The sequence below is a fragment of the Vipera berus genome (assembly GCF_964194415.1).
Source record: "Vipera berus genome assembly, chromosome: 2".
NCBI classification, from domain to species: domain Eukaryota; kingdom Metazoa; phylum Chordata; class Lepidosauria; order Squamata; family Viperidae; genus Vipera; species Vipera berus.
The window spans coordinates 270,603,653-270,628,452 of NC_138203.1; the positions used below are offsets into that span (position 1 = coordinate 270,603,653).

The following is a 24,800-nucleotide window of genomic DNA, read 5'->3' on the forward strand; positions in this document are numbered from 1 at the left end:
CCCCACTCTGCTGGGTGGTTGCAGCAGGTTTTGGTCACTTCACATGACCCTGGGACCGTCATAAATATGAATCAGTTGCCAAGCATCTGAATGTAAATCGCAAGACCCTGGAGATGCTGCAGCATTCCAGCTGATCGGTGCTTCTTCTGGGCTCAGCAGAAGCACCAGGATCAGCACCAAGCTGCAGCTGGAGCCTGGTGCTGATCCTGGCGCTTCCATTGAGCCCTGACAGCCCCGAAGAAGCGCCGATCAGCTGGAAAGCGGCACTGATCCTGGCGCTTCTGCTGAGCCCTGACAGCCCTGCAGCTCCAGCCATCTCCCACTCAGGCTTGTGCGGTGCTGCCACCGGTTCAGCTCATTCCCCTCCCCCGCTCCCACTTCTCTAGGATGGTCGCGTACCACCTGCCAGGTGCCAATGTACCACAGGTGGTACCCGTACCACTGGTTGAAAAGCCCTGGTCTATACTTCACACTGGCTGTCGGCATAGAGAAAGGGACTGGCCCCAAATCCCACAGAGAGCTTCTGTGGCTGATGGAGGACGAGAACAGGAGTCTCCCCAAGCTTAACTCAAAATCTTTTTATCTGGCTAAAAAAAGATTATTATTTTAGGTTTCCTACGGATTACCAATTGCAGTGGCTGACTTTGCACAACCTCCTAAGTCAAAATCCAAATGAGCCACATTGTGGTTTTGCCTCTCCTTTCAGGACAGGAAGGGCTACTGTACTCACTGTGGTCAGTGGAAATCCTTCTTTGGTGGGTTCCTCTTGGGTGATGAGCTCAAAACGACCAGCACATCCAACCTCCAAAATGGAGAGAGGCAACTCTAAAGGTCCTCGGGGAGGGAGGACTCGAAGAAGACAATGAAGCAAAGATAGGTTAAGACAATCTATCGCTACCCTTCAGTCAGAACTCTGCACCCGTTGCTTTAAAATAATACACTCTGAGACTACTGTGTGAGACAACAGGTGAGGATCAACATTTGCAAAATGGCAATATCTGTGAAGGAAGGGGTTAAGGCCATGATCATGCTGATTTTTATGCCTCCTCTCCCTATGGATACTCCTGATTATGGAACTGGAACAGACAATTTAAATGACTGAACCCAATTTTTACCCAGGACAAGAATTCACAACTGAACCATTGTCAAGATCTCCTATAACCAAGAAAACACAGCACAGCACAAAACGTCGTGGGCTGTCCCCTGACACCGCTGGATGACCTCGCCAGGGCCCGCTGCCTTGGAAGAGTGAGGAAAATTCTCAGGGACGCCTCACACCCTGGTCGGTTCCTCTTCACTCTCCTACCATCGAGTAGGAGATACAGGAGTATAGCCAGCCGCACCAACAGGCTGAAGAACAGCTTCTATCCGTGGGCTGTCAGGCTCCTGAACCGGAAATAACTCTTGTGTATGACTGACTTGCGAGGCTGGTGTGTTGTGCAATTAGCTCACATGGTGTAACAAGATGGTGGGTTTGTTGTCACTGTGAGTTGTGGAGGGGGGGGCACGAAGGGAGGCTCAGCCAATCTCACTGTTATACAAGTACTTTGATAATAAAGGTTCATTCATTCACACATGGTCTATCAAAAAAAAAAATCTTGATCCCATCTTAAATGTAAGAGATCACCCAGCTGCTCTCCCAAGATTTCTTGTTTCTCCACCTATACAACTCTCTGAATTTTGCTTCACTTCATGTGCCCACAGAAGTACATGGCTTTGGAAGAAATTTGATGTTTAATTTTGACTCATGCTGAAGCTCTTCAAAAAAAAAAGGAAAAAAAAAGATGCGTATATACCAGCATAACTACAAGAACTGAGACATCCAAAAGATTTTTTTAAAAAAATCGTAATACATTCCTAGCTGAAATAAACCATCTCTCCCACACAGAAGCCCCTATCTTTACAGGACTCAGTGGTGAATTCAACTGTGAGAGAAGGACAAGTCCTTTAGTAAATTAAAACAGGTTTTTCAAAGTTTTTCGGGCCATGAATCTGTAAAAAAAAAAATCCTGGAACTTCTACTTAAGAAGCAAAGCTCTACTGGCCAAAAGTCGGTTGTGTTGGAGTTAACTCTTTCCCCATCCCCAGTTTCTATTGGAACTTTATGAACATTTCACGGAACCCTAGGGTTTGGCGGAATAAATACAGTCTGAACCGCCTGATTTAACATATTGATTACAATATGAGATTCAAGGTGCTGGTGATGACCTATAAAGCCCTAAATGGCTTGGGTCCGGATTATCTGAGGGAGCATCTGCTGCCGGCATCAACTTCCCATCATCCTGTGCGCTCCCACAGAGAGGGCCTTCTTAGGGTACCGCCGGTGAAAGATTGCCGGAGGGTGACTCCCAGAGAGAGGGCCGCCTCTGTGGGTGCGCCTGCCCTTTGGAACCAACTTCCAATGGAACTTAGGACTGCCTCCGACCTCCGCTCATTCCGCTGGGACCTGAAAACTTGGCTCTTTGAGCTGTCGGGCCTAGACTGAGGGGTTTTAATTGGGTTTTAAATGTTTTAATTTTTAAACTTTGGGCTTTACATTTAATTAATTGTTTTAATTTTTTTTAAAAAACTTTTGTACGGTATGATTTTAATTGCCCTGTAAACCGCCCTGAGTCCTACGGGAATAGGGCGGTATATAAGTCGAAAAAATAAACAAATAAATAAATACAGCATCAGAGTCTATAGGCAAGAATTACGTTGGTTAGACACATCGTAAGTGAAGGAGTCCCTCCTGAAAGCCCACATAGCTTCTACTTCAGGAAAGGTTTTAAGACATGGCTCTTTCATCAGGTCTAGAGGCAAGGGGCTTTGTGATCTTGGGGTTCACTGCTCGGTTCTTGGAGTTTCCTTCCTCAAAACTGCAATATAACTTTTTTTGTGGCTCTTGTCATTTTACAGTAATACATTACTATTGATGCAGTGTTTCTCAACCTTTGCAACTTTCAGATGAGTAGACTTCAGTTCCCCGAATTTCCTGCCCAGCATGTATACTGGCTGAGGAATTCTGGAAGTTTAAGTCCACTCATCTTAAAAAGTTTTCAAGGTTGAGGATCACAATATTTGTATTTTCACATCTTGTACTACACCTACCTTTGCTTGGACGACTGAGATTACTTAAACATTTAGCAAAGAAACAAATAGCATGTAAATAAAACTATTACTTATTTATTTGCTAGACAATTGATTTCTCTAACCTGCTGCAGATTCAATTATCCTCTCATTGCATTCATGAAAAAAAAGCTGCACTGCTGACATTTTTACCTCTGTTTAGAATACAAAATAATACAGAATGATAGAATTGGAAGGGAACTTGGAGGTCTTCTAGTCCAACCTGCTGCTCAGGCAGGAAAAAACTATACCATTTCAGACAAATCCCTTCTTAAAATCCTCCAGTTTTTTGGAGCAACCACAACTTCTTATAGGCAAGCCATATCACTGATTAATTGTTCTCACTTTCAGGACATTTCTCCTTAGTTCTAGGTAGAATTTTTTTTATTAGTTTCCATCCATGCTTTGGAGAATGGGTTGATCTTCCTCTTTGTGGCAGCCCCTCAAATATTGGAACACTGCTATCATGTCTCCCCTAGTCTCCCCTTCTTTTCACTAGAGTATACTCAATTCCTGCAACCTCCAACCCCCTAATCATCTTTGTGGCTCTTCTCTGCATTTTTTCTAGAGTCCCAACATCTTGCACATGCAGAAGCTGTGAATGCTCCAACCTTGGAAGTTTTTAAGAAGAGACTGGACAGCCATTTTTCTGAAATGGTATAGGGCAGGGGTAGGCAACCTCGGCTCTTTTATGACTCATGGACTTCAACTCCCAGAATTCCTGAGCCAGCTATGCTGACTCAGGAATTCTGGGAATTGAAGTCCATGAGTCATAAAAGAGCCGAGGTTGCCTACCCCTGGTATAGGGTTTCCTGCCTGAGCAGGGGGTTGGACTAGATGGTCTCCAAGGTCCCTTCCAACTTATTATAGATTTTAAAAGGCTCCATTATATTAGTTCAGTCAGACGCAGGAGGGTGTCTAGCCCGTCCTCACCTATCCTCTCCAGATCCATCTCAGCTGCCACGGTTCGCTCAAGGACTGACCCGGAAACTCTCCCTCCGGGCTGTCATACTGAGGGCGGAACCTTCCATCTTCAAAAAGGGCAGTTGAAGGTACACCCGGTCAATCCCTGTTTCTCAAGGTGGCGGTAAAGATTGTCGTCACACGTCAGTAAGCGGAAGTGAAACGGGGTTGGTCAATCGAAGGAAGGGCGGAAGTCTGGTTGGAAAAAAAAATGACTTTCGCTTCGAACGAAGGACGGATTGGTTAAACGAGCAACAGCAGCTGCCCAATGGCGGGGCGGTATGCAAATCGAAGGTGCTTTGTTCCGCCCAAACCCCAAAGCCAGCCAATGAGCGGTTGGATATTCAAATCGTGTTCAAAAACTGTTTGGTTTCGGATCATCCCGTGCTTCGAACGTCACCGCTGTACGTGGTTCAAGCCAATCAGAGCCTAGTATGCAAATCGAGAAGGCCCTCTCTTGTTTTCCTTGCCTATTTTTCCGCTCTCGTGCCTCCAGAAGAGGCGGGCTCCCCTATTCTCCAGCCAATAGCTTTCGCGTCTCTCAGCGGTTTACGCAAGTCCCGCCTCCTCCCTCCTCTTCTTCCTCCTCCTGCTCCTGCTCCTCCTCCTCCTCCTCCATCTTGGGAAGGATTCTAGACTGAAAGGCAAACCATAAAAAAAAAGAAACAACCGGTGAGTGGGGGGCGGGGGGGGGGAAAAATCAAAGCAAGGGTGCCGAACCGTCGTTACGCTCTGCGTTGTCCTGAGCCGCAATGCATCTTGGGACGGCTCGGCGCCAGTTTTGCGGGGAAAGCTGGGGTGGTGGTGGTGGGGGGGGGCGCGAGGGCTGGCTCCCGGTGCATTGTGGGAGGGTCCGGTGTGAAACGTTACGTTGCTCCGGAGGTTCCTAGGCGGCGGCCAGATCGAGTTTGCGGCTTCCCCCCCCCCCCCCCAATTTGGAGCCTTTGCAGGTAAGAAGTCCCTGACACGCCCACAAATCCACTATTAGGGGATCTCCCCAGCTGGGGCGGAGGGAAAGCCCTGCGATTAGACGGAGTCTGAAACTGCAGCCCAATCCAGAGAGATCGTACAGGTAGTCCTCGACTTACGACGGTTTCTTTTACTGACCGTTTGAAGTTACAGCACTGGGGGGGAAAGGAACAGGGGAGGAACGGGCTTGGCTCAACCCTGATAAGACTGAGTGGCTGTTCGTGCCGGCATCCCGGGAAATTCCGATTATCCCATCTTTGGCCATGGGGGGTGAGCTATTACCCCCCTGTAGATAGGTCGCGCAACTTGGGGGTCCTTCTAGACCAGGGGTAGGCAACCTCGGCTCTTTTATGACTCATGGACTTCAACTCCCAGAATTCCTGAGCCAGCTTGGCTGGCTCAGGAATTCTGGGAGTTGAAGTCCATGAGTCATAAAAGAGCCGAGGTTGCCTACCCCTGCTCTATACGGTGTTGACTGCAGCAAGGGAGCAGCTGTATTCAACTATTGTAACTTCTGGATTGACTTCAAGAGCAGCCCTCAGCAGAACATGGCTGGCTCAAGAATTCTGGGAGTTGAAGTCCATGAGTCATAAAAGAGCCGAGGTTGCCTACCCCTGGTCTAGACTCACAGCTCTCTTTAGAAGAGCATATTGGAGCTGTGACTAGGGGGGGGGGCTTTGCCCAGGTTCGCCTGGTGCGCCAGTTGCGACCCTATCTGGACCGGGATGCCTTGCGTACAGTCACTCATGCGCTCGTGACCTCTCGTCTAGACTACTGTAATGCTCTCTACGTGGGGCTGCCCTTGAAGTCCACTCGGAGGCTCCCAACTGGTGCAGAATGCAGGTGCGCGAGTTGTGCTGGGAGTTTCCCGATACTCCCATGTTACACCTCTGCTCCGTGAGCTGCATTGGCTGCCGGTTGTCCTCCGGGTGAGATTCAAGGTGTTGGTAATGACTTACAAAGCCCTACATGGCATGGGTCCGGATTACCTACGGCAACACCCGCGGCCGGCGTCAACTTCCCTCCGTCCAGTGCGCTCCCACAGAGAGGGCCTCCTCAGGGTGCCTCCGATCAGAGAATGTCGATTGGTGGCCCCCAGGGGGAGGGCGTTCTCTGTGGGCGCGCCAGACCTTTGGAACCGCTTGCCGGTTGAGCTCCGGATGGCCCCCGACCTTCGCTCCTTCCGGCGCGATCTAAAAACGTATTTATTTGAGCAATCTGACCTGGTTTGATGGGTTAGGGTTGGGGTTTTAATATGACTTTTAATTACTGTTTTAAACTTGGGCATAATATTTAATCGTTTTTTAACTTTTGTATTCTGTTTTTATATTTATTGCCCTGTACACCGCCCTGAGTCCTTCGGGAGAAGGGCGGTATAAAAATATAATAAATAAATAAATAAAATAAAAAAAGTGACCAATGACCGTTTTTCATACTTACGACGGTTGCAGCACCCCCCCCCCCCCCGTGGTCATGCGATCAGAATTCAGATGCGTGGCAACTGGCTCATATTTAGCAACCATTGTAGCGTCCCCCCAGGTGTCCTGCCATCCCCTTCCGACGAGCAAAGTCAAGGGGGAAAAACCAGATTCACTTAACCACCTTGTTGCTAAACAACTGCAGGGTGAGTCACTTGACAGCTGTGGCAAGAAATGTAAAAAAAGGGGTCGGAACTGACTTAATGACTCAAAACTCTCATTTAGCAACATAAAGGTTGTGCTCGGTGGTGGTGGTAAGTCGAGTACCTGTAATAGGTTTGCTTTAATAAAAAAAAATTAGAAACTGCAGTGCTGTACAGTAGTGGCTAAAAATTGTGGAAACCTTTTGGGAAAAGGGTACAGTAGAAATCCCACCTTTGTGTTAAGTTACCACAAGGTAAGATCTAGAAAAAAGATCTGAACTGTGTTTGGTCAGATTCGGACCGACTGGACCTCCAAATGCTCTCTAGGCCCCTCCTCCGGCTCTTCATCTCCCGCAGGTCCACGGAAAACCAAGGGGCCAACCGGGACCTGCGCCGGGTCAGAGGCCGCAAAGGCACAACGTGGTCGAGAGCCTCCGAAGCAGCCCGTTGCCAGGCGTCAATTAAGGTCTCGACCGGGCTGTGGGAAAGGGAGGCAGGAATCAGTCTAAGCGCCGTCTGGAACCTATCCGGGTCCATCAGGCGCCTGGGGCGGAACCACCTGGTCGGTTCTGCCTCCCAGCAGCGGGAGGTAGCATAACGGAGGCCCAGCCGCAGGAGATAATGGTCTGTCCATGAAAGGGGTTGAGAGATTGGAGAAACCCCACCCAGACCATTAAGCCACTGCCCAGAGATAAAAATAAGGTCGGGCGTGATTCCCCCCTCGTGAGTCGGACCCTGAATAATCTGGGTCAGGTCCATGGCCGTCATGGAAGCCATGAACTCTCGGGCCACCCCCGACGCACCCCCCCCCCAGGGAGGGCAGGTTAAAATCCCCCAGAACCATAAGTCTGGGAAACTCAATCGCCAGCCCCGAGAGAGCGTCGAGCAGCTCGGGCAGGGCCGTTGCCACGCAGCTGGGAGAAAGATACGCAAGCAACAGGCCCAACTGACCCCCAGGGCCCCACCTCAGGAGGAGGGACTCACATCCGCCTATCTGAGGGGCAGTGGCCTCCCGCGGACATAGGGCCTCCTTAATAACAACTGCCACCTCACCGCCCCTACCCTAAGCCCGAGGCTGGTGAAGCACACGGAAACCTGGTGGGCATAACTCAATCAAAGGGACTCCTCCCTCTGGACCCAATCAAGTTTCCGTAATGCATGCCGGGTCTGCGCCTTCCTCCTCGATCAGATAACAGACCTGGCTTTCAAATAGACCAGCCTGAGCTCAGGTACCTGTCCTCCCCCTCCTCCGGAAAAGCAGGATGAAACCAGAGGGTCGGAGCGCGCCACCGCTGGAAGACAGCGGGGGCGCGATCCCAGATTTCGATATGGCCCTCTGCTCATTCGTCTGCCGCCATTCCCAATCACCGTGGGGATCGCTGTCCCCACCCCATCCCCTCGGGCCCCAAGACCCGCCCCCCCCCCCGGTCGCCGCGACCGTCTACCAACCTGGACTGAGGAAGGTCCGGCAAAATCCCCCCATCTTTCTGCCGGGCCTTACGTCCCTCCCCCCTTCCTAACCCATTAAAATGTTTAAGAAGAAAACCCTTAAGCCTCCTTTTTGTGCCATGCGCGCTCACTTCACCGCCCTCATTGCGTCCGCAGATAATCACCCGGCCGCCCTGTTTAGGGTGACCTGTTCCGTTTTAAATCAGGGGATGGGGGAGGACCCCTTGCGGGGACGGGCCGAGGAGTTGAGTCAGCATCTGCTGGATAAAATCGCTCAGATTCAGGCTGGTCTGGACTCTGACTGGGCAGTATCTGACGAGGAGGAAGTGATGGGTTTGGCCGATAATATTTGGGAGGAGTTTGATCCTGTGACTCCGGATGAAGTGGACAGGATCATGGGGAGATTAAGTGCTGCCACGTGTTTGTTGGACCCGTGTCCCTCCTGGCTGGTTTATGCGGCTCGGGAGGTGACACGAGGCTGGCTCCTGGCAGTTATCAATGCTTCCTTGAGTGAGGGGTGCTTCCCTGCCACCTTGAAGGAGGCGGTGGTGAGGCCCTTCCTCAAGAAACCTGCCTTGGATCCAGCTATTTTAAATAACTTTCATCCTGTCTCCAACCTTCGCTTTCTTGCAAAGGTCGTTGAGAGCGTGGTGGCACGGCAGCTCCCTTTGGACCTGGAGGAAACTGAGTATCTGGATCCGTACCAATCGGGTTTCAGGCCCAGGTACAGCACGGAGACAGCATTGGTCGCCCTGGTGGATGGTCTCTGGCGGGCCCGGGATAGGGGTTATTCCTCTGTCCTGGTCCTATTAGATCTCTTAGCGGCTTTTGATACCATCGACCATGGTATCTTGCTGCGACGTCTTGGGGGCTTGAGAGTGGGAGGCACCGTTTTATGGTGGTTCTCCTCCTACCTCTCGGGCCGTTCGCAGACGGTGTTGACAGGAGGGCAGAGGTCAACCCCGAGGCCCCTTAGTTGTGGGGTGCCCCAGGGGTCGGTCCTCTCTCCCCTCCTGTTCAACATCTATATGAAGCCACTGGGTGAGATCATCCATGGTTTCGGGGTGAGGTATCATCAATATGCTGATGATACCCAGCTTTTCATCTCCACCCCGAACCGATCTAGTGATGCTCTCGACGTGATGTCCCGTTGCCTGGAAGCGGTGCGAATCTGGATGGAGAAGAACAGGCTCCAGCTCAACCCGGCCAAGACTGAGTGGCTCTACGTACTGGCCTCTCGTTTAGTCCAAGAGGTTCCGTCTTTGGTTATGGGAGGAGAGGTGTTACCTCCCGTTGATAGGGCGCGCAACTTAGGCGTCCTCCTGGATACACGACTCAGTTTTGAAGATCATATAGGAGTTGTGGCCAGGAGGGCATTCGCCCAGGTTCGCTTGGTGTGCCAGTTGCGCCCCTATCTGGACTGAGATGCTGTACGTACGGTCACTCACGCACTCGTTACCTCCCGTATAGATTACTGCAATGCTCTCTACATGGGGCTGCCCTTGACCACCCGGAGGCTCCAGCTGGTGTAGAATGCGGCTGCGTGGGTTGTGATGGGAGCATCCCGATACTCCCATATTACACCCCTCCTGCGTGAGCTGCATTGGTTACCGGTTGTCCTCCGGGTGAGATTTAAGGTGCTGGTTCTTACCTATAAAGCCCTACATGGCTTAGGCCCGGGATATTTGCAGGACCATCTGCTGCCAGGAACGACTGCCCATCGCCCAGTGCACTCACACAGGGAAGGCCTCCTCAGGATGCCGTGGGCTAGACAATGTCGGCTGGCGACCCCCAGGGGGAGGGCCTTCTCTGTGGGAGCGCCGGCCCTGTGGAATCAACTTCCCCTTGAGCTCCGGATGGCCCCGGATCTCCGGTCCTTTCGTCGTGGTCTTAAAACATTTCTCTTCCATCAGGCTGACCTGAACTGACGATAGGGATTTTTAAATAGAATATTTTTAATTTTAGCATTGGGGCTTGTTAGTTTAATCTTTTTTAACATTTGTATTATTGTCTTTTATTGTTGTTAGCCGCCCTGAGTCCTTCGGGAGATAGGGCGGCATATAAGTCCCAAAAATAAAATAAATAATAATAAGTTTCCACCAATTTTTCTTCTGATTTCTTTATAACTTTAGCCTTGTTCACTTAATAATACTATTTTACATCACTTTCTGGGCAACCAGTCAACTCTTTGCACCATTTCTTTAATTTTATTACATTTCACAAGCTCAGTAAATGAAAGAACACAAAAAACCCCAAGCAAATTGACAGCGATCACATAACACACTGACAAATATCCTCCTCTCAGCTTCAATACATGACATCAATAACTGAATCCTACTGTGATCTGATTGGCTCATTGCCAAAACGAGATGACACCTGATTGGCTCTCTAAACCATGCTCATTGGCTACAATCAGATGAGGGAAAGCTACCTGATACAAATCTAAGCAAGTTGTGCTTCCTTTTTCTGGTTATTTGGCTACCACTTTTCATAGAATGCAGTACAGATACAGTAATTGAATAAACTTTGTGGCATTACATTCTTCATTAAATTATCTTGCCATTGATATATAATTTTATGGTACTACCAAATTTTATGGTTATTAGCCATCAAACCTCAAAAATACACTTTTTCCCAAAATACACTTTCCACAATTTTGGCCACCACTGTACATTCTAAGAAAAATGCATCAATAAAATACATGAATGTTAAATGAAAAGTAAAATATGTTAATGTGTATTTGCCAATTCTGAGGGTGCCCTGCCTGCATCAGTAATCAAACACCAAGCTTTACCTGACTGATTCCTTCCTTGGCTTCCAATTCTAGCCAGCACTGTACTGTTCCATCATGATTGTTTTGCCACCTGGGTTGACAGAAGATGAGGAAGCGCTGCAGAAGAAATTTGCCAAACTCAAGAAAAAGGTCAGCTTGTTCAGCTTGAGGGTGAAATTATTCTTACAAATACAGGTAGTCTTTGACTTGGCAACTGACTCGTATTTACGACAGTTGCCGTGTCTCGGGATCGTGTGATCACCTTTTGTGACCTGACAAAGTCACTGGGGGTACCAGATTCACTTAACCGTGTTACTAACTAAACAACTAAACAAGAGCCTTGGTGGAGCAGTGGGCTAATGCCTCCTTAAGTAACACCAGCTGCCTGCAATTAGTGCAGGTTCGCATCCCACCAGGCTCAAGGTTGACTCAGCCTTCCATCCTTCCGAGGTAGGTAAAATGAGGACCCAGATTGTTGGGGGCAATTAAGCTGACTTTGTAATAATGCCGCTTGGGGTGTGTGTGAAAGCCCTAATAAGCAGGCATATACATAGAATGAAGGCTATTGCTAAGCACATTTGATTTGTGCTTTAAATTGTAAGCCGCCCTGAGTCTTCGAAGAAGGGCGGGATACAAATGGGATTAAAAAAAACCTGTAGTGATTCATTTAACAACTGTGGCCAGAAAGGTTGTAAAATAGATCAAAACTCACTTAACAGCTGTCTCAGTGACATAAATTTTGAGCTCGATTGTGGCTGTAGGTCAAGGATGTAAACGTCAGCCAGATGTTTTCATACAATAGGAAATAAAGAGACTAGTTCTTTTTGGGGAAGGGAGGGAAGTTAGACTGTGTCTATCTTGTACTGACTTTATTTTTTCCTTCTTCTTCCCATCCAGAAAAAGGCCCTCATGGCCTTAAAAAAGCAACAGGGTTCAACCAGTCAGGCTGTCCAGGGAGGAATTAAGCGATGTAAGTCGGACTTTTGTGAAAACGTGGGCTGCTATGAGTGAAGTGCTCTCTTGCCAATGTTGGCCATTTGGGGACAGCAGTTTTTTCCTTTCTTCCCTGTTTCCAGCCATCTCAGATCAGCCGGTAGTCGACACCGCCACAGCCACAGAACAAGCCAAAATGCTGGTGAAGACGGGGGCCATCAGTGCTATAAAAGTTGAGAACAAGAACTCGGGATTCAAACGCTCTTGGACTCGGAAGGTGAAGCCGAAAGTAAGCTGGGTTAATGCAAGGAGGTGTCGAAGAAATATTCTATTGCTGGAGTGTCCAAACTTGGCAACTTTGAAGACCTGTGGGCTTCCATTCCCAGAATCCCCTAGCCAGGATGGCTGGCTAGGGAAATTCTGGGAATGGAAGTCCACAGGTCTTTAAAAGTTGTCAAGGTTGGACAGCCCTGGTCTAGTGGGTTGGGGTTGCTTTTAGCTTGCTTTTAATGCCTGTCTGTCTTTTAGGAGACCAAGAAGGGATCTGCCCCAACTTACCAGCCCTTTCAGCGCAGTGTCTCAGCAGATGATGATTCCCGAGAGGTAACTAAGATAACAATTCCCCAATCAGGGTGGGAAATTGGTTAGGTCAGTGGTTGCGTGGTTCTCCCTTCAGCGGTTCAAAATAGACGTTCAACAGTACAGAATATCCGTTCAGTCACTCAAGTTCAGGTCATCTCCCGTTTGGACTACTGCAATGTGCCCTGGGGCTACTCTTGAAAACTATCCGGAAGCTTCACCTGGTTCATAGTTCGGCCATATGAGTTATACTGGGTGCCCAAAGGGAAGACACATGTAAGAGCTCTGCTCCGCAAAGTGCATTGGGTGCCAGTTTGCTTCTGTGTCCAATTGAAGATGTTAGTTATATTTATAAAGCCCTACATGGCATAGGGCAGGGGTAGGCAACCTCGGCTCTTTTATGACTCGTGGACTTCAACTCCCAGAATTCTGACTCAGGAATTCTGGGAGTTGAAGTCCACGAATCATAAAAGAGCCGAGGTTGCCTACCCCTGGCATAGGGCCAGGTTACTTTTGAAAGTGGCTACGACCCATCAGACAGGCAGGGAAGATAGGTTGCTCCCTTTGCCTTTGTCAACCATTTTTTACAAGGTTAATTATTCTTGCCTCCTTAAAAAAAAGTTATAATTTTAAACATTTTTAACTGAACATACACACACACATATATGTATGTATGTGTGTGTGTGTGTGTGTGTGTGTGTGTGTATAATATGTATGTATATGTATGTAAGGGACGCAGTGGCCGATCAGAAGGTTGGCAGTTTGGCGGGTCGAATCCCGAGTGCTGCGTAGCAGAGTGAGCGCCTGTTACGCATCCCAGCTTCTGCCAACCTAGCAGTTCGAAAGCACGTAAAACTGCAAGAAAAATAGGGACCACTACGGTGGGAAGGTAACAGCGTTCCGTGCACCTTTGGCGTCTAGTCATGCCGGCCACATGACCACGGAGACGTCCTCGGACAAACGCTGTCTCTTCGGTTTTGAAACGGAGATGAGCACCGGCCCCTTAGAGTCGGAAACGAGTAGCACACATGTGCGGGGGAACCTTTACCTTACTATATGTATGTATCTATGTACGTATGAAATGTGAAATATAAAAGATTAGCAGATGTGGCATATAGAACATAAGGTGCCAAATGTGACCCTTCGATGGATCTCTGCCATCTTTCATAGCATTAGCACTTATATACCGCTTCACAGTGCTTTACAGCCCTCTGTAAGTGGTTGTACAGAGTAAGCATATTGCCCCCAACAATCTGGCTCCTCCTTTTACCCACCTCAGAAGGATGGGAGAGTGAGTCAACCTTGAAGTTTATTAAATTAAGGTTTATTAAATTTATATGCCGCCCTTCTCCCTGAGGACTCAGAGCCCAGACAGGATTGAACTCCTGGCAGTGAGCAGTGAGTTAGCCTGCAGTACTGCATTCTAACCACTGCGCCTCCAGGGCTCGTGAAGAACTAACAACATTGGTTCACCTTGTGAGGAATCTGTGAGAGCTTTTAGTCATTTCACCAATTCTTTATCCTGGGATAGATTAGTAGGGTGGTAATAGAGTGGAATGCATTGTGAAAAGCAACCAAAAGTAAAAAAAAAACACTCCTCAGTTTTCACCTGGCCACAATTCCTCCATCCCCTTCCTCATGTTTAGATCTCATGGTGACTTTTCTCACAGCCCAAAGCTATTAGGATTTTTTAAATTAGATTTACATTCGGCTTTGCTTTAAACCAGGGCTCTCCAACCTTTCTGGGTTGGCAACCTGGTGGAAAAGGGAGGGGTAGGTGCCTTACATGCGCAAACGCGAATATGGCCACACGTGCGTGCATGCACACAAACAGGCTGCAAGCTTGTGCCTCATGCAAACGGCTGCGAGCATGCGAGCGAGGCTCTCAGCGACATCGTTAGCTGTGTGAGGTGTATGGTGCCGCCGCCAGGCTTGCAGCAATGCTACCACCAGCACGACAATCATACCACCGCTCCCACATGAGGTTTGTGCTGCGGCCTGCTTGCGGTGCTGCTGCCACCCACACAAGGTTCATGACACCACCCCTGCACGATACTAGCGGCAACCTTTGCACAATGGTGGCACGAGGGGGAGTGAGCACACGCATACGCACGTGTGCACTGCCCAATTACTCATGCGGCCCGGCCGCAGCCCATAGGTTAGGGACCTCTGCTTTAAACAATTCAAAGCAGTGCATCTACAGGTGCAGGTAGTCCTCAGCTTACAACGCTTCATTTAATGACCGTTCAAAGTTACAACAGCACTGAAAAATGTGACATGACCCTTTTTCACACTTATGACTGTTGCCATGGTCACGTGAGCAAAAGTCACACTTGGCAACTGGCTCATATTTATGGTGGTTGCAGTGTCCCTGGGGTCATGCGATCACCCTTTGCGACCGTCCGACAGGCAAAGTTGATGGGGAAGCCAGATTCACTTAACAGCCATGTTAGTAACTGAACAACTGCAGCGATTCACTTGACACCTGTGGCAAGAAAGGCCATACAATGGGGTAAAACTGACTTTATTGTCCCACTTAGCAACAGAGATTTTGGGCTCCATGGTGGTCATAAGTTGAGGACTATCTGCATTCCTCAATTGCAAATCGTGATCGGTACCATCATGGTTGGTAAGGTACCAAGTCTTTTGCTAAGCGCTGTGGTCACTTAGCGAAAAATCACATGACTGCACCAGACTTTACAACGTTAACTTGTAATTTCACACTTAATAAGCCTTTTTTTTAAATATTTCATTTTAGGCCCGGCGCCCCCAAAGGAAGTATCTGTATGAGAGGTTGGTTGCATTCATTCATGCCATCATTTATTTTTTATTCTTTTATTTATGAAATAAATTTATATGTCACCCATCTTATGGTAACTATCAGGATAATTCCCCCCCACACACACACACATTGATGCCAGCTTTGGCAAGCAGAATCAGTTCAGTCATTGGAGAAATCCAAATGATAATGGGTTACCGTATTTTTCGGACCATAAGACGCACCCAGTTTTTAGAGCAGGAAAACAAGAAAAAAAATTCTTTCTCCTTCTCTCTCTCTCCCTCTCTTTCTCTCTCTCTTTCTCTCCCTCCCTCTCCCATTGTCCTTTCCTTCCTTCCTTCCTTCCTTCCTTCCTTCCTTCCTTCCTTCCTTCCTTCCTTCCTTCCTTCCTTCTTCCCTTCCCTCTTTGTCCTTCCCTCTCTGCATTAGAGCAGTACCCGTGGAGGCGGCCCTGCGGCCTGGCTTTCTCTTTCAGAAAGCAAGCTGAAACGGAGTGAGGGAGATTGCCAGAAATGCGAATCGGCTGATCTCGCGCTCCTGCAAACTCCCTCGCTCGGTTTCAGCTTCCCTTGCTACAAGAGAAAGCAGGCTGAAACGAGGCAGATTGCAGCAGCGCGAGATCAGCCGATGCGCATTCCTGGCAATCTCCCTCGCTCCGTTTCAGCCTGCTTTCTCTTGTAGCAAGGGAAGCTGAAACTGAGCGAGGGAGAGTGCAGGAGCGTGAGATCGGCGTTTCTCAGCACATGCCGATTCGTGCTCCTGGCAATCTCCCTTGCTTTCCACTTGCGGAGGTTGGGGCTGGCCATACGAATCACCTTCGGACCATAAGACGCACCCTCGTTCCCCCCCCCCCACTTTTGGGGGAAAAAAGTGCGTCTTATGGTCCGAAAAATACGGTAAGTGTTTTTGCCCTGAGGTACCACTGTCGTTGTTTAGTGTAACTTTCTCATTTTGTTGGATTTAGTTCGAACTAAATAAATTGTCAGGTTCCTTGATGTGAAAAAAAAAATGCACCTAGAATTAAGGAATGGGGAGCCTAAGAATTGATTCTGAAAATGAGAATTCGTTATTTTATTTTTTTTGGGTACTTGTAACACTAATTTTGGAAGAGGAGAATTCTTTTATTGACGCTCTTTGCTAATAACCCAAGATTCAGATTTCATTCAGACCATTCAGGAGTCAACAGATCAGGATATTTGCTGGGCTGTAGTTCAGAAGTGCAAAGTATCATTCTGTGTGTAGGTGAAGAACTGCCCTATAATTATTATTTTACAAATGACAGTCCTTGAAAACAGTGGTCTCCAACTTTTCTGGCTCTGCGGGGTGTTGGAGGCGGTGGCGGCGGGGTGGTGGAAGGGATGGTCGCACAAGCACGCCGCTTTCATAAATGCAGCTATGTGTACACACTCGCCCACCACTTCCGTGGCCCGGCTCCAAATGGGCTATGGCCTGGCACTGGGCCACGGACGGAGGTTGGGAACTGGGGCTCTTTTAAAAAAAGAGCCCCAGTAGAGTCTTGTAAGACTGTGAGGGGTATCATGTTTATTATGGCAATAGGGTTATCCCGAGGGATGGAGAGAGATCAGACAGAGGTCATTTGCGAAGCGTTTGGGGAAATGATAATGTAGACATTAAAAACTGAAAACTGAAAACTAAAAATTGGCCTGTAAGTAAAATGAGAAGAAAGAAAAAGGCAAGCGATACGATACTCGCAGACTGAAAGCAAGCCACGAACGCAAGTGTGTCAGGGTTGATTGTTCTTTCGCCTGCGAGGCCAGGTGTTCTGTTTCGTGCCAGTTATCTCCTCCTGTGCCCTGTGCTTCCGATTTGAGGAACTAAGCCCCGAGTGGCCGGCAACCTCTGGTGAATCAATTTTCTCCTTTTCGTGCTCTCTCCTAGCTTTGTGAGCCCCAGCGATTGCCTGCGAGACCCAGAGAAAGAGCCAGAGGAAGGCAGAGATCCAGACAAAGAATCCGACCAGAGTGAAAGTCTGCATGGATATGAGAGGGACGACGAGCGGGATCGTAGCCGGGACAGGAGCAGGGACAGGGACCGAGATCGAGACAGAGACAGAGACTGGGACCGAGATCGAGGGCGTGAACGAGAACGGGACAGAGAAGGCTTCCGCCGTAAGGAATACTTGGTCCTTTGGGAGGGCAAAGTTGTTGGGCTGAGTTACTTGAGAAGCAATTTCCTAGCTTCTCCGCTACAGTCAGAAATCTTAACCAGACTATAGCAAACTACTCGCCTCATTAAAGATATACAGATAGTCCTCGATTTAAAACCACAGTTGAGCTCAAAATTTCCGTTGCTAAGCAAGACAGTTGTTAGGTGCCTCATTGTACAGTCTTGCCACGGTTGTTAAGTGAGTCACTGTAGTTGTTAAAGTAACAGGGTTGTTTAAAGTGGCTTTCCCTGTTTGACTTTGCTTGTCGGAAGGTCGCAAAAGGTGATTACATGACCTCGGGACACTGCAACCGTCGTAAATAGGAACCGGTTACCGTATAAGACAATTTCAGGTGCCAGGATACACCCCAGAAATTGGGTTTGGCTTATCTATGAGTAAATAACCCAAAACGAACGCATGATCCATAGATTAGCCTATTGTGAAATTTAAAGCAGGGCTTTTCAACCAGTGGTACGGGTACTAACTGTGGTACATTGGCACCTGGCAGGTGGTACGCGACCATCCTAGAAAAGTGGTAGCGGGGGAGGGGAATGAGCTGAACCGGCGGCAGCACCGCAGAAGCCTAAGCGAGAGACGGCTGGAGCTAGGCGACGGGTGGTACTCGGATGTTGCCATATCCTAAAAGTGGTACAATGAATGAAAAGGTTGAAAAGCCCTGATTTAAAGCATACAGGAATGTCAAGGGTCAGCTTATCCATGGGTGGCCCATTTTTTCAGAGTATTTGGTTAAAAACTGAAGCACTGGCTTATCCACAGATGGGTTTATACACAAGTATATATGAAATAAAGGGACGCGGTGGCTCAGTGGGTTAGGACGCTGAGCTTGTCAATCAGAAGGTCGGCAGTTTGGCGGGTCGAATCCCAAGTGCCGCGTAGCAGAGCGGGCGCCTGTTACTCGTCCCAGCTTCTGCCAACCTAGCAGTTCGAAAGCACGTAAAAATGCAAGTAGAAAAATAGGGACCACTCCGGTGGGAAGGTAACAATGTTCTGTGCGCCTTTGGCGTCCAGTCATGCCGGCCACATGACCATGGAGACATCCTCGGACAAGTGCTGGCTCTTCGGCTTTGAAACGGAGATGAGCACCGTCCCCTAGAGTAGGAAACGACTAGCACACATGTGCGAGGGAACCTTTACCCTTTTTATATATGGAATATTGATTCTGCAGGAAAAAAGAGGAGAAGAAATTATGTGTGGTTTGCAAGACTTTGGCAGAACCAAAAGCCACTAATTGTTTCTCAACTGGGTTTTTTTCCTCTCCCTCCCTCTCCCCCTCCCTCCCTCCCTTTGTTATCCAGGATCAGATTCTAACCCTGAGGGGCGTCTCCCCCGCAAAGGGAACACGGTGTATGTGTGTGGGACAAATATGAACGAAGCCATGTTGACCACGGCTTTTTCGGCCTTCGGGAAGATCATTGACCTCTCTGTAGACAGCGTCCGGAAGTGAGTGGCGGGAGGAACCTGGGAATTGATATTTCTCTCTTCACCGTTCCCCTTCCCCCGCCAATATGCTGGCTGGGAAATTTTGGGGAGTTGATGTCCACACATCTTAAAAGCGGTGGCTGAAAAACACTGCTATGTGCCAGCAGTTGCATACAATAGCACAAGTAATAGATAGGAATTTCGATTAAATTTTGAGTACGCAAAACATCTTTAAAAAAAAAGTGGGTGGAGGGTATAGGAATGATTACACATGTGCAAATAATCCTACCTTATGTGCTGAAAAATGTGAATTCCCAGGTTGTTAAGAGGCCAAAATTTCGGGAGGGTATATTTACCGATGACCCAAATCAGTGGTTGTTGCTAGAAGCAACCACAGTGAGGTCAGAGATTCGTTTCCTTCCCCTTCCCTTCCTCTGCTTCTTTTTCCATTAAGATTAGAGACACAGATTTGTAATTTCGACCCACATTGACTGTGGTTCCTCGGTAAATGGTGCCTTGTGCCACTAAGGCAGACATGTCAAACACAAGGCCCGGGGGCCAGATCCGGCCCGCGAAGTGGTTTCATGTGGCCCGCGAAGCCATCCTGGAAAGAGTGAGGGAACGGCCCCCACTGCCTTGGCCCTGGCCCAGAGACCCTCCTTCTGCCAGAGACCCTCAGACCTGTCCCACTCCTGCCCAGGCCCCCATAGGCACCCTTGATGCGAACGATGTAGAGCTGGCCACGCCCACCCAGTAGGCCATATGCACTCTAGCCACGCCCACCCAGTAGGCCACGCCCGCCCTGGCCATACCCACCCGGCCCCCTGAGGGCAACCGCAATGCTGATGCGGCCCTCAATGAAATTGGGTTTGACACCTCTGCACTAAGCATTTAGCCACCTGGGACCTTTTCCATCCCCCCCCCACTAATTGCTCTTTTTTTTCCCCCACCCTCAGCTGTGCTTTTGTGACCTATGACAAACTCGAATCAGCAGATCAAGCTGTTGCTCAGGTATTGGAGAGGGGATTTTCTTATAGGTGGCGGAAGTAAAATGAGAGCCTTATCTGGTTTAAAGGAGCAGGAAGACCTGGAGGAACATTGTCCATGGGGTCGCGATGGGTCGGGCACGACTTCGCAGCTAACAACAACAACAACAATGATCTAATGCAGTGGGGGCGAACCTGTGGGACGCGTGCCAGAGGCGGCACTCAGAGCCCTTTGTGTGGGCACCATTTTTATTTTATTTTATTTTAATCCCATTTATATCCCGCCCTTCTCCGAAGACTCAGGGCGGCTTACAATCTAAAAAGCACAAATCAACGTGCTTAGCAATAGCCTTCATTCTATGTATATGCCTGCTTATTAGGGCTTTCGCCCCTCCCCCCAAGCGGCATTGTTACAAAGCTTATTGCCCCCAACAATCTGGGTCCTCATTTTACCTACCTCGGAAGGATGGAAGGCTGAGTCAACCTTGAGCCTGGTGGGACTCGAACCTGCACTAATTGCAGGCAGCTGGTGTTACCTAAGGAGGCATTAGCCCACTGCTCCACCAAGGCTCTACCATGCCCCGGAGATGGCAACTGTCCCTCTTCAACCAGCTGCCTGCTAACTCGCTGAGGCCCCATGTGGCTGGATGCATCCCGGCATGGCTGATTTCCTCCCCCCGTCCCATCCCTCCTGGCCGACCCAGCTGTTCAGCCGGCCATCCAGCTCAGAGGCGGCTTCTTTGAACTGCTGGCGGCAGGCTGCGCAGCCCCAGAGTGCGCCGGTCGAGGGGCCAGCAGGCTGTGGCTGCTGACGGACACCGTAGGCCCCCATGCGCTTGCTGGCCTCTGTGTGCGGGGGCCGATGGTGTCAGGCAGCAGCCGCCCCAGCCCTTGCCTTGCCCCATGGCAACGGCACCCCTGCCCTGCCTCACCTCACCCCACAGGAGGAGCCTCCTGCCTACCGCCCCACCTGCTAGAGACCCCCTGGATCTCCCCCAACTTTGCCCCCCCCCGGCGTTCCTCCCCACGAGCAACATTGAGGTGACCACACCCACCTTGGCCACACCCACCCCATCTGCCATGACCACCACAGCCACGCCCACCCAGCACCCGGTCTCTAAAAAGGTTCGCCATCACTGGTCTAATGGTTAAGGTACCAGGCTAGAAAGCCGGAAACCATGAATTCAAGTCCCACTTTAGCCATTCAAAGTCAGCTTGGTGATCTTGGGCCAGTCATTCTCTCTCAATCCAACCCACCTCACAGGGTTGTTGTGAGGAAAATAGGAGGAGGACGGTGTGTTGGGTATGTTTGCTGCCTTAAGTTATTTGTAAAAATTAGAAAGGCAGTGAATGAATGATGGAGGTGGCCTGTGCTGGGAGTGTCTGAGAAGACCTCCACCCCCGTGTCTCCCTTCCTCTTGGTTTTTAGTCTTTATTTAATTTCTCTTCATTTTAATGGTTTCTAGTCTTGATTTAACCTCCTTTAATTTTAATGGTTTTATATATATATTTTTAATCGCTTTGTAAGCCAGCCAGAGTTGCTTCAACAGTAAGATGAGTGCCATATACATTTAATCAATCAGGAAGAATAGTGCTGGAGCACCAGTTCCCTCCATCATTTTCTATTCAGCAATTGTCTGGGCAGCCTGTATTATAGCTGGAACCAGCCCCCTTCCCCCCCTTTTTTTCCTCATGGATCAAGATAGGATGATGGATCTTGGCATGGTGAAGTCTTATTGGCCTTTACCAGACATGGAAGTTTCTTGCTTTCTCAAAGTTGGTCTGGGCTCTTGAGTGATTGGGTGTCTTGTTTCCTCCCAGCTCAACGGTACCGTCGTAGAAGATGTGAAGTTGACGGTCAGCATCGCTCGCAAGCAGCCCATGCTGGATGTGGCCATTGGCAATTCCTTGTGGGGAACTTTGGGTGAGGAGAGGGATGTAGACAGAAGCACGGGAGGGGTCAAGAATAGGGTGCAAAGCCTCTGAGGGCAGATGAGTTATGACCAAACAAGGTCCCCAGGCCATTTTTAATCTATCTGTTGAAAGCAGCCTAAATAATCTTTTCTGCTTGTGCAATTTTATTTATTTATTTATTTATTTATTTTATTGGATTTATATACCGCCCTTTCCCGAAGGACTCAGGGCGGTTTACAGGGTATTTAAAACAAAGATCGATACAAAAGTTAAAAACAATTTAAAAAGATTAAATCAATCCCTGAAAAAAATTAAAACCCCAATTAAAATTAAAATTCTCAGCCTGGGCTGGAGAGCTCGAAGAGCCAGGTCTTCAGGTCCCGGCGAAATGAACAAAGGTCGGGGGCAGTCCTAAGCTCCACGGGCAGCTGGTTCCAGAGGGCAGGCGCGCCCACTGAGAAGACCCTCCCCCTGGGTGTTATCTTCCGGCAATCTTTTACCGGCGGCACCCTGAGAAGACCCTCCCTGTGGGAGCGCACTGGACGAAGGGAACTTGATGCCGGCAGCAGGTGTTCCCTCAGATATCCCGGACCCAGGGTTCCATCTAAGTGCCATTTTACATTGTGCCTGCTTGTGCTTGACAATCTAAGATGAGAATGGACTAAATCAGACATGCCTAGGTCTCGTCAGTCACTAGGATTTGGCATCGGAGGTCACAAAATTTACCTGTGGAACTCCAGACTGCCCCCCGACCTACGCTCATTTCGCCGGGACCTGAAAACCTGGCTTTTCGATCTATTTGCCCTGGACTGAGGGGGTTTTTAGTTTCAAGTTTTTAACATTGTTTTATTGTTGGGCTATTAATTAATTTAATTCTTTTTAATTCTATTTTTTATCTTAATTTTATATTGTCTTTTAAATATTGCCCTGTAATATTCCCTGAGTCCTTCGGGAATAGGGCGGTATAGAAAACTAATTAAATAAATAATAAATAAATAAGATTTAAGTCCCTCCCAAAATATTTCTGCATCCCAAATTGGGGTGGGGGAAAGGGCCACAGGCTTTGTATGTTTTCTCTTTTGGGGAGGTAAAGCCAGAAGTGGGAGAAGCCAAAATCTATTTTATCTTTTGCTAGGAATCCTTATGTGTATCGTTTTCCTTTTTTCAGCTGTGAAAAACCCCATCAATGGTTCTCATCAGGACAAACGATCCCAGGTCATCTACAAAGAAGAGAACTTCTGAAGCAGCATAGGAACACCCCCCCTCCCCTTCCTCTCTTTGCCTTTTCACTTAAAAGATTCAAATAAATATTAGCTTTTAAAGACCGTTTGAACCACGCTAATTCCAGTTTAGGAGTGAGGCTTTGGAAAGTACTGTGTCCTTTTCGGTGTCTTTTAAACACAAGTTTGAATCTCAAGGCTTTTCCAACTTGGAAGACAGGTTGATTCTGTAAATATAAGGGGTGGGGTTAGGGTGGGATCCGAAAGAAAATATAGATGAAATGTAGATACTCAGATTTTTCTAAATGTGGTTTAGTCACAGAAAATGAAGTGATTGTTTTCATCAGACGTTTTGCAACTGAAAGAAAGTTGAGGCAACCAAGCTAAAAAGAACACTTAGTGTGATAACAAAAAGCAATGTATTAGCTCCAGAATTAGCCAAGCATCCAGCAAAGTTAATCTGGAAATAATACGATGAGCATCTGGATAGAAAAAAACAGTTTACTTGGATCCTGTGATTTAAGCTTAAGTCACAAGAGGAGTGCGAAAAGAGAAAGTAAAGAGTCCTGAATGAAAAGTAAACTCCCAACCAAATAAATGAGAAGTGGCTGTAAAAATGGATACAAGTAGTCCTGGACTTACAACCATTTGTTTAGTGACCGTTTGAAGTTACAAAAGCATAGAAAAAAGTGACTTACGACTATTGCAGCATCACGTGTCCAAATTCAGACGTTTGGCAACCGACTCATATTTATGACAGTGTGTCCCGGGGCTGACGTGATCCCCTTTTGTGACTTTCTTGCAAGCAAAAAAACAGTGGGGAAGCCAGATTCACTTCACAACCCTGCCACTAACCTTTTAACAACTGCAGTGATTCACTTAGCAACCGTGGCAAGAAAGGTCGTAAAAAGGGGCAAGACTCACTTAACCGTCTTAGCAGCCCTCTGAGCGGTTGCTTAGGAGTAGAAATTTGGGGCTCGGTTGTGATTGTAAGTCGAGGACTACCTACATAATTGGAATTTGCTTGGAACGGAGGCAGAAGCATTGTGCTACAGAAGGACGCAGAAGTGTATGGAGTTACGTGAATGGGAGTGCAGGAAAAGATGGCTCAGCGGAGGGACGAGATAGAACAGACTGAGGAGGAAACTTAAAAACAACATATCGAAAAGGGGAAACGAAACAAAGGTTAAATATGTTTACGCCGAAGAAAAATGGATGGAAAGGAAACAATAGGTCCTGTTAACGAAGGTCGAAAAGTGTTGCGGTGACGTAGCTGGAGAAATGTTATATGGATGCAATTTTTTGCTTGTGGGGGGGCTACAGGACCGCATGTGACGATGGGAAGAATCCTATTGTTCCCGAGACAAAGACAGTGGGCAATGAGAGAAAAGGGCAGAGGGCAGGGCCTTGAGTCTCTACCACTGTAAGGGATAGGAGGATCAGGAAATAAATGAGGAAAGGTCTCGGCCGAGCCCCTTGCAACTTCTCACGAAGGTAAAGGTGAGGGGAGAGGGAGGTACTTTCAGACTTGCAAGATTTTATTTGTTTAACACGTTTCAATAAACATTTCTTATCCTTGTTGTTGTTGTTGTTAGCTGCGAAGTCGTGTCCGACCCATCGCGACCCTATGGACAACATTCCTCCAGGCCTTCCTGTCCTCTACCATCTTCTGGAGTCCATTTAAGCTCACGCCTACTGCTTCAGTGACTCCATCCAGCCACCTCATTCTCTGTCGTCCCCTTCTTCTATTGCCCTCGATCTTTCCCAGCATTAGGCTTTTCTCCAGCGAGTCCTTCCTTCTCATTAGGTGGCCAAAGTATTTGAGTTTTAGCTTCAGGATCTGGCCTTCTAAAGAGCAGTCAGGATTGATCTCCTCTAGGACTGACCGGTTTGATCGCC

General features: G+C 48.4%; 2 protein-coding genes across 5 annotated transcripts in view; one reads left to right on the plus strand and one right to left on the minus strand.

Moving 5' to 3' along the window:
• The window catches only part of SKIC2 (SKI2 subunit of superkiller complex), a 51,914-nt gene extending 47,828 nt beyond the window's left edge, over positions 1–4,086 (minus strand). The window contains exons 1-2 of the mRNA XM_081321987.1: positions 4,042–4,086; positions 731–849 (exon numbers count right to left, since the gene is read on the minus strand). Coding sequence (XP_081178113.1) covers positions 731–849; positions 4,042–4,060 — 138 coding nt within the window. The 5' untranslated portion in view covers positions 4,061–4,086. The remainder of the gene's footprint in view (positions 1–730; positions 850–4,041) is intronic.
• Positions 4,087–4,654: 568 nt separating this feature from the next.
• On the plus strand, positions 4,655–23,123 carry NELFE (negative elongation factor complex member E). 4 transcript variants are annotated; one of them, XM_081322006.1, is made up of 11 exons: positions 4,655–4,743; positions 10,938–11,033; positions 11,781–11,853; positions 11,960–12,105; positions 12,345–12,419; positions 15,154–15,188; positions 17,074–17,303; positions 18,658–18,802; positions 19,738–19,792; positions 21,589–21,691; positions 22,850–23,123. In XM_081322006.1, the coding sequence occupies exons 2-11, from the start codon at positions 10,959–10,961 to the stop codon at positions 22,921–22,923; spliced, it is 1,011 nt and encodes a 336-aa protein (XP_081178132.1). In that variant the 5' UTR covers positions 4,655–4,743; positions 10,938–10,958; the 3' UTR covers positions 22,924–23,123. The 4 variants fall into 4 exon arrangements, with proteins under 4 accessions (XP_081178132.1, XP_081178133.1, XP_081178134.1 ...); XM_081322007.1 differs by lacking the exon at positions 4,655–4,743 and adding an exon at positions 4,905–5,021; XM_081322008.1 differs by lacking the exon at positions 4,655–4,743 and adding an exon at positions 5,125–5,143.
• The last annotated feature ends 1,677 nt before the right edge of the window (positions 23,124–24,800 follow it).

What these genes read in the sequence shown, in the direction of transcription:
- NELFE (XM_081322006.1), top strand. Translation starts at nt 10,959, where the DNA reads ATGATTGTTTTGCCACCTGGGTTGACAGAAGATGAGGAAGCGCTGCAG. An exon ending in TTGCCAAACTCAAGAAAAAG is followed by an intron (nt 11,034 to 11,780) that starts GTCAGCTTGTTC and finishes CTTCCCATCCAG; the next exon opens with AAAAAGGCCCTCATGGCCTT. An exon ending in CAGATGATGATTCCCGAGAG is followed by an intron (nt 12,420 to 15,153) that starts GTAACTAAGATA and finishes ATTTCATTTTAG; the next exon opens with GCCCGGCGCCCCCAAAGGAA.